General features: G+C 38.1%; 1 protein-coding gene across 6 annotated transcripts in view; it reads left to right on the top strand.

Moving 5' to 3' along the window:
• Positions 1-14,033, top strand: part of rrbp1 (ribosome binding protein 1) — a 38,960-nt gene that overhangs the window by 4,397 nt on the left and 20,530 nt on the right. For 4 of the 6 annotated variants that reach the window (XM_022249583.2, XM_022249565.2, XM_022249540.2 and 1 more), the window contains exons 3-13: positions 4,019-4,164; positions 4,622-4,691; positions 5,384-5,541; positions 5,954-6,105; positions 6,735-6,885; positions 7,117-7,341; positions 7,729-7,833; positions 8,794-8,945; positions 9,531-9,642; positions 12,415-12,510; positions 12,715-12,747. In XM_022249583.2, coding sequence (XP_022105275.2) covers positions 4,019-4,164; positions 4,622-4,691; positions 5,384-5,541; positions 5,954-6,105; positions 6,735-6,885; positions 7,117-7,341; positions 7,729-7,833; positions 8,794-8,945; positions 9,531-9,642; positions 12,415-12,510; positions 12,715-12,747 — 1,400 coding nt within the window. The remainder of the gene's footprint in view (positions 1-4,018; positions 4,165-4,621; positions 4,692-5,383; positions 5,542-5,953; positions 6,106-6,734; positions 6,886-7,116; positions 7,342-7,728; positions 7,834-8,793; positions 8,946-9,530; positions 9,643-12,414; positions 12,511-12,714; positions 12,748-14,033) is intronic. The other 2 variants (XM_022249557.2, XM_022249574.2) reach the window with 2 other exon arrangements.

Below are 14,033 nucleotides of genomic sequence, written 5' to 3'. Positions count from 1 at the left end.
TCTCTGGATTAACATGTATGTGAGCACGCATCAACATTTAGGCCTATAGTCCAGGTTTGAGTAACTATTGAAAAGTATTGCTGGAACTTACATGTACATGTACTCTCGTAATCCCGGCACAAGTACCACAAGGTGATGAGAATTTTAAGGAAAAAAGTGCATGAATAATGAGCACTTAGCTTATCTCCTCTGCTATTTTGAATAATCAATATGCTCAGCCTAGAATGACATACCATACGCTTGTTTTGTATGTAATTTTATTTCTGTAATAAAATGACCAGATATTTTTAACACTTTTTGACTATGGCACCCATGGTCATAGAATAATTAATAACATTTGTGCAAACATGCACTGAGGCAGTATGACCCCTGTTGTCTCAGTCTACATGTACAGTGCTTAGCAGGCTTCAGTGTACCATACTGTATGTTACCGTTGTGTGAACTGCAATATCAAACATTACCTGAATCCTGACTGATTTATGATAAATACGCAAGACTAGGGCAATCAGTAAATTGTGGAGCATGGTACATGTACAGGTGCATACATACATGTACATGTGCATGTTGGTTTCTTTACATGTACATGTACCCATGTCCATGACAGGCCCTGACTTATGACATATTGTTCCTGTTTGATGATCCACTCCCCTCCTTCTCTCCCCCTCCCCATCAAGCTGTCCTTACAGAATAATTGTTTAGGAGAATACGTGTACCTGATGATACTTGAACCGGTACTCCCACAGGGCAGAAATGGGAATTGTGATAATTACAGTCTTGTACATGTATGCATGTAATACAGTTCTACAATGTACCAGTACATGTATTTCCCAAGTACTGTTCAATTGTACATGTACATGAAAATGTTTTCATGAGGAGCATACCATTATTTTAACTGACATGACTGAACTGCCTTGTTGCCAGCTTTGTAAACCAAAAGCTGTGGTTACTGTTGTTTGTATAAAGTCTAGCATGTTCAATAGGTTTTCAAGTAGTGTAGTTTGTAGACCTACTGGTACATGTGTACACGTACTGTACTTCCGTGTGGATCAGTTGTATCTAAACTTTAAACTCCCATTAGAGGTTTCAGTGTATCACATTATCCATGTCTGCTGTTTTAACAAACCCCTAAGAACTTAATTTTAAAACAAGTTTTCTTAGTATGGTAGATCATACGTACGTGTACCTACATACATGTATACATATGTACATGTTCATTTCAAACGTTTTTACAATTCAACAGATTCATGAATATGCAAAGTACATGTATGGTAAAGAGTGCCTTGACATACTGGTAAGTGTGTAGGCCTACTGTACTCATCATGTACATGATCCACTGAGTTGGTTTAAACACAAACATTTGTGCATCCTGCATGCTTGGTTGAGACTGCTTCTCAATGGCTAAAAATAATACTACAAGTACCAATAGCTACCATATACAGCCTGTCAAGGTATGGAAACTGAGTGAGCACAGTAGATGCACAGTAGATGTACAGTGTACATGTATGCATGTATGTACATAGTACATGAGTGACCTTTGAGACAAAGGTCACTCTTCCTGTTCAACCAGAATAGTTCCAGTAAAATGGGTCGACCAGCAGACTTTTTAACAGAGTTTTTACACTGTCTTTTGTGTGCATAGGATTGTGTTGGTATTTCCCATCCACTACATTTTTTGTATGTCTTTGTAGTTGGGAGTAACAGAATTCAAAACCTTAACATTATGGTACATGTACATGTATTCATGGTACACGTACTGTACTTTCCAGTATTCCTGCTCTGAGCCAACCATGTAGAGTGTGTGTAAAATTACGTGGACTGTACATGTACATGTATATTAACATCAATAGATTTAGCCCATTGAGGGTTAGAGTACCAGATTAAGCCGTGTCCCCATTGGACTTTTTTGCGTCCCTGTTAACTTACCGTGCCTGCATGGAAATCTTCCGTGACATCCTTCGGCCTGTTAGTTAGTTAGGTACATGTACATGTAACTTAACAGGAATGTCAATCTACCGTGTGTTCCCATTGGATTTAATTTTGTAATTCTACCGCACAGCCATGGTAATTTAACCAAAAAAAGTCCAATGGGAACATGGCTTTAATGTGACCTTTCTGTTGAATTACAAAATTAACACATGGTAAGCTAAAATTAACAGGTCGAAAAGGTTCGTGGAAGATTTCCTCATAGCCTCGGTAAGTTACCAGGGGCGCAAAAAAGTCCAATGTAAATAATTCCATTGACCACGACCACACTAAACATACAAACTAGACCATTGCCTACACAGAGATAATTTAGATACATGTAGCAGGCATGCGAAAATGGTTGTATGGTTCCCAGTCTCCAGCTCCGCTCGTACATGTACAGTACAGCAGCATGTTGCACAACAGTGAAGCGTGCCTTGATAAAGCTATACATGTACATGTGGATACACACATTGTGTACGGGGCTTTTTCTGTACGGCCGAATTCGTCTGATTTTGTCTTTGTTTTTGTCAGATTTTGCCGATTTTGTTATGATTTGTACAGGGCAGGCAATTTACCGGTATTATCAGCTGGTTCTATTAGGCCAACACAGCGAATAAACATTCCGTTACAATTAAGAAAAGTCCACGTGAGAATGAGTGGTAGAATGACACAAAAGAAGGTTGTGGTAAGTTTCCGTGAGCCCACGGAAGAAAAAGTCCAATGGGAACACGGCTTTACTTGCAAATAAAGGCCACACTGTGTAATGTTGATGTACATGTACATGTACATGGCCTCTGCCATGGATATGATAAGTGCACGTTCTTGGAGTTTGCCACATGAACATTCACATGTTCTGAAAATTAGAAAACTGCTGATGAAAATAAACAAAAAACAACAAAAAAAGAATTTGAGAAGGCTCTGCGGTTCCACTTCCAGAAAAGCAAACCAAATCAGTGTTTCCTGTTTTTGCATGTACATGTACGTGTTTTTGCAAGTACATGTACACTGTTTATTTAATGTCACTGGACCGGCAGGTACACAGACTTTTTATGCATTGATGTGCATACCGGTACGTCCATGCATCTATCATGTCTAGAGCCTAGGGCTTGGCTGTAATACAGGAAGAGGTTAATAAAACAGAAAAGGTATTATCCTTTGTGTGCAATGAGTTAACCTTTTTCATTTGGTTCCTTATGAATTGCTTTTGCTTTTTTGTTCGTATGTTTGGCATTCTGTTTTGTTGCATTTTGGGTTAATTTTATTTTCTTTTTACATGTACATGTATTTTGCCGAATGTTTATAGCATTATACTGTAATGTATGTACCGGTACATGTATGTAGCAATTAAAAGTTAAGACAGGGTAACTTTTATGATATTTGCTTCTACTTTTCCATATTGTAGTTTTAGTGTTGCCAGTGTACATGTACGGTGTACATGTTGAGAAAAGTTTAAAGGAAATATTTTTGTTTGTATTTGATCTTTCGCCATTAAATAATGTATTACACTACATACAGTAGTGATGTGGTCATGCAGCATGTACGGTATGGTACGGTACATAAATACATGTACATGTATGTTTCATGTGGCATATACATGTACGTACATGTAGTACATGTATATGCATATATTGAAACTTTAACTTCAATAAGAAAGGGGTCAGATGTGGTTAGATTCACAGATTTCTTTAGAAATTAAGCCTACATGTAGTACCTTCATCAAGCTCTAATGAAAACCAGGTTGAAGAGTTCAAGGTTTTGGACATAATCAAAGAATGAATAGAACATTGTACTGATAGTAGATTGTTCAATCAGTCTTGCTACATGTCATAAAATCAACTTGCTTGTACATGTACATGTGCAGTATGTACTATAATATATAATGGAAGGGGATTGAGAACAATTTCTTGTCTTGAAGGAAAAAAGCAGACCCAACAAATGCTTTTTTGCTTTTATAGATGTTTTGCTTCTGTTCAAAAGATGTTTTCTATATACATGTACATGTACTCAAGTAATTATGACCAAAATTCTGTGTTTTCCCCAAATATTTAACCAGCTGTTGACACTGGAGCCTTGAAGGCCAAGAATCTTAGCGCCATGCTAAAGACAGCAACTCTGTCTAACAAGGAAGTGCAGCAACTTGTTGAGGTGCTTCTCAACAAAAATGGTGGGTCAGCTGCTGCATCGGAAAACTGGGTCAAGGTGGGTCCTGGAAGATTCTAAGCTAGTCCTGTCTTAGCAAGCGGCGCGACGTTTTCAATAATTTACAAGTATCAAAGAACACAAGAACAGAAGGTTAAGTTGTATGCATTTTAGGTATTCCAGCATGAATGGAGATTTTAAATAGTTCGTTGTATACAGTGCTTGAGAAAATCAGAAGAAAAGTCTGCATTTATTTTCCTGTACCATAATACCATAGGAACTGATAATGGGATGTCTAAATTGACCTACGGTAAGTGGTAAGGACGAATACATCTGTGTTTTAGAACATGGTATACACCAAAGGTACATGAAAGTTTCATGTACATGAAAATGTGTCCAGTATGGTATTATCAAAGAGATTGTAGACCTCTCTGTTTTAACCAGAGTAAGACAGGATTATACTTTCCTTCTGATGCAAATGTGATCTAAAATGTGCTATTTAATCATTAATTGGCAGGCCAACCAGCGTGATCCAGTTCAAGCCATGAAAAAACAACTCCAGGAGAAGGAACAGGCCTTACACAATGGTGAGATTTTGTCTCTCCTTAACACTAACCCTCCTAGGCTCTTGCACTAGCGAGTACTTGTCTTTGTACTTGTCTATGCAGGTTACTGTACCAAACCTAATAAACTCCAACAATGTGACTTTGTTGGAGTTTGATATGGTATGGATGGGTCTGTGCAGTATAGGATGACTTGCACTGCAGCAGTACCAAACCTGACAAAATCAAGCATAGTCCAACAATTGGTACAGCAAGCCAGACACTGCACACCGTGACCCCTGTGTGTCCCAACTCACACAGAATCCAACACCATCGCCCTGGGCCTTTGATACCAAGTCCAACAAAATTCAACAAGAAGTTAATGGGGTGGAGTACCAAACCTGCCAAAACCTAGCAAAACCTGCTGTTGGAGTTTGATGGATATTGGGCCGTTAGGGTTAACCAGCTGGTTTTTGTAACAATCAATTTGCATGTATTTGTTGCAGTCTCCTAAACCTACATTTAGTTATATCTTGTACATGTATTTTCAAATAATATAAATGAGTTAAATAAAGTACATGTAGTTGAGACAGTTACTCACTAGTGCCTGTAAGTATTTTCATCATTTTGATAAGTGCATTATCTGTGCAGTGAATAAACAGCAAGCATTTCAGTTCTGTTTTTTAGCCATTGATGCTTAGAAATTCACTCCTTTCTATTCATTGGTGATTCTCCAGAAATGTTGCTTGCCCAGTCCTCCTCTCAGAAAGTGAAGGAACTACGTGCTGAACTGACCCAAGAAAAATCTCAAAGGATCCAAGTCGATTCCCGCTTCAAAGAGGCTGTGCGTAATCATAGCCGAGAAAGTGACGCACTTCGTGCTAGACTCCAACAGGTTAGAGATTTGCTGTATTTGTCTCTCTTCATTGACATGGACAAGTTGGAGAATAATTGGATTATTTAACAAATTTGATGAACCCCACGTGTGCATGTATTTGCCTTAATCCTCCAAAAGTCCAATACCACATTTTTTTATTGTGTTGATGGATTCAGACCATGCAGTGGACATGTGGTTTAATGTCGCTTATTTTTTAATAACTAAGAATGTACAATTGATTGGTTTAAATAAAGTCAGAAGTTACAATTGCAAAACAAATTTACCTACTTCAAATTCCTCAGTATAGAGATTTCACTATAACTAAGCCATTCAGTCTAACATTACTGGTCATACAAGACTTACTTTATATTAGAAGAGACATTCATTATGCTGGTAAAAATAGTAATAGAGATTTGAATAAATTTTTCAGAACCATGATGTTCACACCCGTGAGACTCAGAATCTGCAAACTCGCATCAAGCAACTAGAGGCCAGAAATGATAACACCGGGGTAGAAGCTCTTAAACAACTCCGAGATGAGAATGCACAGTTGAAAGGAGAAGCAGGACGGAATGCACAGCAGTATGTAGTAGACCCATTACACTGCAGTACTTACCTGAGGGAAAATAAGTTTGTTAAAAGTCATTCATGTGTACCAAACAAGCAACAATGTTCAACAGATCTAATATTTTGCAAAAAAAAAAAATGTAATTTAGGCAATACAAGAATTTTGTCACTAAAAATACAGTGATCAGTGAATTGCAAAGCTGAGTGACTTACAAAAGAACTTGACACCAAAAATGAAGTGGTACATTCTTACATGTTGTGACATCTTCACACTGATATCCAAATGACACGTCTTGTAGCGTTACATTTCTACAGTAAGATGTACTTTCTGTGGTGGCATTGTCAGATGTGGAACTGTTAATACAGTTTAGATAGCTCTAATAGTCCCAAATCCCCTGATTTCAATGTGATTTTACATGCGCCCTAGTGGGTTAGGGTTAACGGCCACTGCATGACCTTATGCTGTTAGATAAGAGTAATATTTGACTTTTATTTGTAAATTACAGGCATTGATGTTCAACAATCAGCCTTTAAATAAGAGTTCTGACCGATAAGAAACGCAATATACATACATATTCAGGGGTGGTCTTTAACAAACCATAACATTGAAGATATATCTCGATGCATCTCTCTTGTCCCCTCAGTTTTCAGAATGAAATCCAGAAGTTGAAAAACCAGATTACGGCCAACGAGGGTCGTGCAAGGCAAGGTGAAGATCAACGACGTAACCTGGAATCCAAACTGGCTCAATATGAGCAGCAGATTAAGGTGTATGAAGCTGAGCAAGCTGGACAGGTATGGTAGTATGGTAGGCACTTTATGACCCAGACTGAACACAAGCACTGTTTCAGAATGTGAGATTTGTTCTTCAATTTAAGGGGTGTGAAGTCTTGTCTAAAGTAAGAGTAGCTGCCAGGCTAACCTTCCTCAATCCCAGAAAATCTTGCGGTACCTTGTGGTAGAATTTTGAGAAACATTTGTGGTAATGCACATTTGCCTTTGGTTTTTCACCCAAATTTCTTCCAGCGTGAGAATGAAACAGCCCTCTCCAAGCGTCTGAGTGAAGTCTCTGAGGAGCTTCGTAAGGCAGAGTCTCGCCTCCAGAACTCGGCCCGTGAGGGAGACAAGACGATGGAGCGACTCCAATCATTGATGAAGGAGAATGAGACAGTCAAGAAACAGCTACAGGAGGTGTATCGTCTAGATAGTGAAAAGAGTACACAGATGTCTGCTATGGAAGGCAGGCTCAGGGTAAGTAACCACCCCCCCGCCGGTCCCTACTCTGGGAAATGTTATTTCATGTAATCATACTGACACTTTGTTATTCAGCAACTTTATCCTGAAGGGATGACGCACCAACTTGAAGTGGGTATTTTATATTCTTAGTTGGGTATCACCAGTAGGTTCTTGGTATGGCCACCATGCACATGCAACCATGGCATTCAGCTTGGCTTGCCTCGGCTGTCCTCTAAGTCTGCTGGAAGAGTACCAGAGTTTAACTGGTTTGTGCTCCTGGTTTGGGGGTTTACTACCTGTAGAACAATAAAGATCCAGCTATTTAAAGCAAGCTATATCCCATCAGAAATCCTGCTAAAGAAGATGATGCGAATGAAATCTTTTCTTCAATCTCCCTTTCAGGATTCTGAGAAGCAGAGGATAAACCTTGAGGGCATTGTCAATGACTCCAAGGCAAAGTTGTCTGACTCAGAGAGAGTATGCATGCAGAAGGATAAAGAAATCTTGGTGAGCTATGACATTGTTGGCACTGAGATCAACTCAGGTGCTTCGTTTCTCCCAGGGTGACTTTCCTAGATTTTGCCCAAGCCAGAGTGTTATCACTATTGAACAATGACATACCTTAAGTTCAAAAGGATAAGATTGCATGTACCTTGAGACTACTGATTTCTGTACATACTGGTACCTACATAATTGTTCAAGGTAGTAAAATTGTGCCAGTTTGCTTTTATTTGCAAGCATTGATGTCTAAGAGACATAGAAATACTCAGCAAACATGTTTCTGTCAGTTTGCTTGTTTGCTAAATCACTATCAGTTATGTGCTGCTATTTACTTTTTTGGGAGTTATGTATAAAAGGATCCTTTACAGTTTTTTTAACAAGTCACTCACCAAAAAGTTCTCTTACTTATTTTTTAGTCGTATGGAACAAAGATGAACTTGTCTTCGTGGTGGCTCGCCATAAAATGTAGACACACATGTAAATGCTGAGGGTGCCTAAATCATCATTATAGCTTTTCCATCATGTCATTGTCACATATAAAGCATCAGTATAGCTTTTCCATCATGTCATTGTCACATATAGAGCATCAGTATAGCTTTTCCATCATGTCATTGTCACATATAATGCATCAGTATAGCTTTTCTATCATGTCATTGCCACATATAAAGCATCAGTATAGCTTTTCCATCATGTCATTGTCACATATAGAGCATCAGTATAGCTTTTCCATCATGTCATTGTCACATATAATGCATCAGTATAGCTTTTCTATCATGTCATTGCCACATATGATGCATCCATCATGTCATTGTCACATATAAAGCATCCATCATGTCATTGTCACATAAAGCATCCATCATGTCATTGTCACATATAAAGCATCCATCATGTCATTGTCACATATAAAGCATCCATCATGTCATTGTCATATATAAAGCATTGTATTTCTTTTGTCTCCTTGAGTAGAGTCTGAGAGATACCAACACCTCACTGGAGTCCCAGTTACAAGCCAAGATACAGGAACTTACCCAGGCAGTTGAAGCAATGAAACCCAATGGAGATATGGGCAAAGAGGAACCCAAGGAAGATGTTATCCTGAAGAAAGAACATGAGAACATGTAGGTCCAAGACAAGAAATAACCCTCAATTTTATAGCCCGGCCATTTTTTGGTTACTTGAAGACAAGCAAAAGACATTTTGGCCGGCAAGAACTGATAAAGTCACACTGCTTACCCTTTATACCTTCTGGTCCACTCCCCAGGTGTGGTTTCTTGTTACATGTACAACCTTCCTCACGGGTTGTATTTTCATTTTCCCAGTTGTTGGGTTTGAGGCAATTATTCTTTTGTGGAAAAAGAAGAAGGAAATTAGATTATTTAGCATTCAACCTGCTTTAATATTGACCCTTCCACCTGTATGCCTTAGAATCACGGAGAGGTTTTAGAGGGATTTATTACTAAATAGAAGCCCAGGGCTCAGGGGTAGAAGGAATTGCACAGGGACGAATTTCAGGATTTGTGATTACACGTACTTCTGCCTTTATTTCTGTAATCTTTTTTATGATTTAAAAATGGCACAGTCGTAATCCAGATAATAGCTCAATCTTGCTCAATGCCAAAGAGTTATTTCAGATTTGTGAAAAGCAACCTAATGATAACACAGCTCCTATATAAATTGTCCTGTTGATCCTGTTTCCTTCACAGCATCAATGAGAAGGAAAAAGCATTGGCCACATTGCAAGGTGAAATCTCGTCCAGGGAGAATGAAATGGAGACACTTAAACAACAGTTAGAGCAGCAGAAACAACGAAACAATGTAAGTCATTAAAATAGGATTCAAGTTACATTTGCATATGACCCAATGATTAGAAGGGAAACAATGTCATGTAGATCAGTGAAAGCAGATTCAAGTCATATCTGATGGGGGGGATTTGTTCAGATTTTTCTGAATTCAGGCTCTTTTAATTTTCTAACAATCTGTTTCAATATCTTTGAAATCCTAAGTTTACCACTATGATGTGTTTGTATATAAAAGTGGATACAGTCTACTGAACACAAGAAATGAGTGGTTTTGCCAGAGAAACACCAATGTATACCATAGACCCTATGCTGCTGTGGGACACTTAAAACCTCTGGTTATTATTTCATGAATGTTTCATTTTCCTCCAATCTTGCCCCTGATCTGAACATGTAGCCTTTTACAGATTGGGTGGGAGAGGGGTTAGTGTCTGTCTTACACAAATTTTGGCCTAAAAAGTCAGCTTTAGCTTTCTTGCAAAGGTTGCTTTTTCTCCATGTTTGCTTTGTATCAAATGCTGCTTTGGGGCACACATTTTGGGTTGCATGATCCCTGTCATTCCTTTCTGATCATTCGAGCCGAATGGAGACCTCTGTAACAATGCTGCGGAGGTGATGAATTTGTGAAGCATACCCCAGTGTAAGTCAGAATGTTCTAGGATATCCAGAATCTGAACATCGCTGGTAGGAGGCATCTGTAAAGTACTGCTTAAAGGAAGACATGCCATCAGTAGTGTAACCTTGAAATAATTTAGTGTGAAGGTTGTTCATCAGTGCACGCACTTTGCTCTCTGTTTACACATGCACAAAACAAGGTGTTGCTTTTTGTCATTTTTTCTTGGTTGAGGCTTTATCACTACAATATTGGTAGCGCATTTATGATGTTATTCATTGCTTGACGGATGATGTGCAGCAAACCTATTGATACACTTGTAAAATACCTATGTACCATAAAACTTTACGTGCATATCAGCTTGAGTTCTTGCTTGAACTCCTGTGTTCACTGTGGGAATATTTCATTTTCCTGTTTGAGGTATGGCGGATGCGGAGACAACAGGAGGGCGCTATTTGTTTACTCCAATTTTTACCCACTTTAAATAGTGCCCTCCTGTTATGTCCGCTATGCTTCAAAAAGGCTAATAGGGTAAGCAAAAAACAGGTTGATGGGAAAATTGGGGGGGGGGGAAGCCAAGTAGTCTTTTTGCTTAGCCCAAGTATTTTTGTGCGATTTCTGCAAGGACCGATCTTCCCGGAGAGTTCTGTGGTCAACATGTCTATGATAGTTCTCATGATGTGCAGTACTGGTACTGATCAGGCAGTTGAGTGACTGTCCAAGAGGCATTGAGCCCAACTTTTAGAGCTAATTTTACCCTCTCCTTTTTCTTTCCAGCTAGTTTTTCAGAATTGTGGAGACTTTTTACAGTTCTTTTTCATTTCATTTGAAGTCAGTGGGTCAGAATTCATAACTACAGAATCTTGAAGCCGTCTTTCTAAATAATAGCATATTAGGAAAAATACCCAAACATCTTCAATAGTAAATACTTGTATCTTTCTTCCAAAAACCAAAGTGATTATAATTTTCAAAACTGCTGGCAACAAAAGAGAAAAGAAATTTTTACCATCCAATTTAAATAAAAGCTTTAGTCTACTAGTGACTCCTAAAAGGTACCGTATGTGTGCACAGTTCAGCAAAGAATTCTAAAATGTATGTTACATATTTTCAACAAACTGTTAATATTGGTTGACAGTACCACTTGACCTATAAATGAGAACTGTTGTCCTCTAGCTGATGAGATCAACATTCTTTGCTTTGCTGTTGGATGCTTGTGGATTCAAAAGCAAACCAGTTTACCTCAGGGTTAATGATACTATATATTTGAAATTGTTCTGTGTTATCCTAGTTTTTTTCTATGTTTTGGTGTTTCGCGTTTGCTTTCTCGCTGCTTTTTTCATCCTTTGAGTAACTGCTGCTTTTAACATGAATTAAAAGTTTTGCTTTGTCACTTGGAATCAATAGCATTAAGCCTAACACTAACAGAACCATGAAGGATACCAAGCACAATGTTTGAGGTGCTTTATCAAGCAAATAACATGAAGGGTTAATGTATAATGTACATGTAATTACATTTGTGAAACAAAGATGCATGTAGCTTGTGCCTCTCTAAAATAAATAACATAACTACTAGTACTTGATAGCCAGTTAAAGTCAGATTTTCTTACCCGAAATATCTGCTGGGAGCGGGTTTTTTATCCATAAATTCTTCAACCTTGCAATTGCGCTTTGACCCAACCAAGTACGACATGTTAATACGTGAACCGCAAAGTGAAAAAGAGTTCTTAAACAAGAGTACATGTCCTTTGTGGAACAAATAAGGAAAATTATGTGTGTTTACATGTCATCCAGCTTTAAGTGGTTAATCTTATGAGCCTATTCTTTTCTGCACAGTCAGTACATTTTTTACCTCTGCCGTACATGTACAATATACATGTACAATGTACCTGTGTTCAAAAAGTCTTGAAAACAGTGTGTCTGGTTTTCATGAAAATAACGGTGAGGCATCAACAAAAAAGCATTTCTGCAATAAAAAAAAACGCTTGCTATGCTTAAGAAAATGTAAAGGCGTACTTTTAAAATGAAGCAGGTTTGGGTTTTTTGCACGTGGCAGATCACCGTGGTTACAGTGCATCATGCTTGTGAGGAGGCAGCTGGGAAACAGCAAATTAAGCACCAACTTATATTTGTACAACAATTTTGTCTGAAATGATGCATTTTATGTATCCAAATGAGCAGAAACTTCAGGAGAAAAATTGGAAGGCCATGGAAGCCCTCACGGCTGCTGAAAAAACTAGCGAAGAGAAAGTGGCCAAGGCGTTGGAGAAAGAGAAGGTTAGATACAATGTATCTCATAGCACGAGCTCTTACTCTACCTTGTCATGTAACAAACATGTCTGTTGCATGCTGGTTTTTTCTTCATTGCAGTACTGTGCTTCACTGCAGATGTGCACCAGTGCTAGCTATCAATACGAAGCCTCAAGCAAAATCATAAAATTTCTTTTTCTCTGTTGTTTTTGTTCTGTTTTATTTTGAAAGAGTCTGCAAGAAGTTGCTCTTTGGAGCCTAGAGGTAATGCAAAGGTCACTTTTAGGGTTCTTAGGGATGTACTAATGTTGACTTGCTCGATGGGATTCCAGCCATGTTTGTGTAACTTTAGGGTTCAATACAAAATTAAGACTTATAATTCTACCCTGATTGGTGCTTGGCATAGTAATTTTGCACAATGAATTTTCTACTGATATATACAGTAGAAATTCTTAACAGTGTAGTAACATAATTAAATATATATATGAAAACGATGGTGGACTTTTTTCTAATTCCATTTCTTGTTTTAATTTTAAATTTCATGTGTATTTGAAATGGTTTTCATTTACATGCATTTTTTTAATCAAAATGTATTTTTAAGTAGATGTCATAGGGCTGCATGGCCAAATAACGGTGCTCTGCAGTATATGTACACGTATTGAATTTGTGTACAAATGACACACGATATTTGTTCTAAGTGAGGTTGAGAAATACATGTAGCATGTTTTTATATATACGGTCTTTCATGGGGACACATTACATGGTTGCATAGGTCCATATGAGCTTTGCATGTGATGTACATGTGTACTACCCGGATACATGTACATGTACATGTGACCAATCTCAGTCTCAGTTGAAACAATATCCAGCGGCCATTTCTCTAACTCGCTGGATAAGTGTACATGTACATACGTACATTTAAGCACAGGTAATGTTCATGTGGAAAGAAGCACCGACTGCAAGATAGGGACAAGTTCTACACAAGAGTCAACTTAGTCTCTCTTACATGTACATGTAGTTACCTGTGAGGGAAGGCAAGTTTGTGAACTGTCCACATTTATAATCTAGAGTGTAAATCCTCTCATGCAAGCCTAAACTAAATGTAGTTATCCTTATTCATTTCAAATAGATTATGCTGTACGTAATCCTTACTGCAGCTAACTTACAAGAAGGGTTGAGAGTTGAACTGGCAGGGGTTTTTTGAGGGGAAGAGGGTTTGATTTTTTGTTTATTTGTTTGTTTTTTCATTTTTATTTGCTAGTATTTTGTTGCCCAAATTCAACAATGTGGGTTCTTGTAAGTGCATAAAAGATCACAATGCTGAAGCCAGAAACTGCAAATGCATTACTTGATTACATCTTAGTTAAGTAACACCAAGGGTCTAACTCATCCAATAAAGTTTTGAGACACGTCCACTCAATAATCACCTTGAATGTCTTGCTTATGAAATTGTTGAGTCATATCAACTCTTTCGTTAGTATTAGTGATATCAAATTAAGTCATAAATTGTTGATGAGTTATCTGGTGTGCCAAATCAAAGTCTCCATTTC

The sequence above is a fragment of the Acanthaster planci genome, linkage group LG01 (genome assembly GCF_054643075.1).
Source record: "Acanthaster planci isolate LZ-2023a linkage group LG01, COTS_SCS, whole genome shotgun sequence".
NCBI classification, from domain to species: Eukaryota; Metazoa; Echinodermata; class Asteroidea; order Valvatida; family Acanthasteridae; genus Acanthaster; species Acanthaster planci.
The sequence above is the reverse complement of the archived record's forward strand: the minus strand, read 5'-3'. Positions and strand labels throughout refer to the sequence as shown.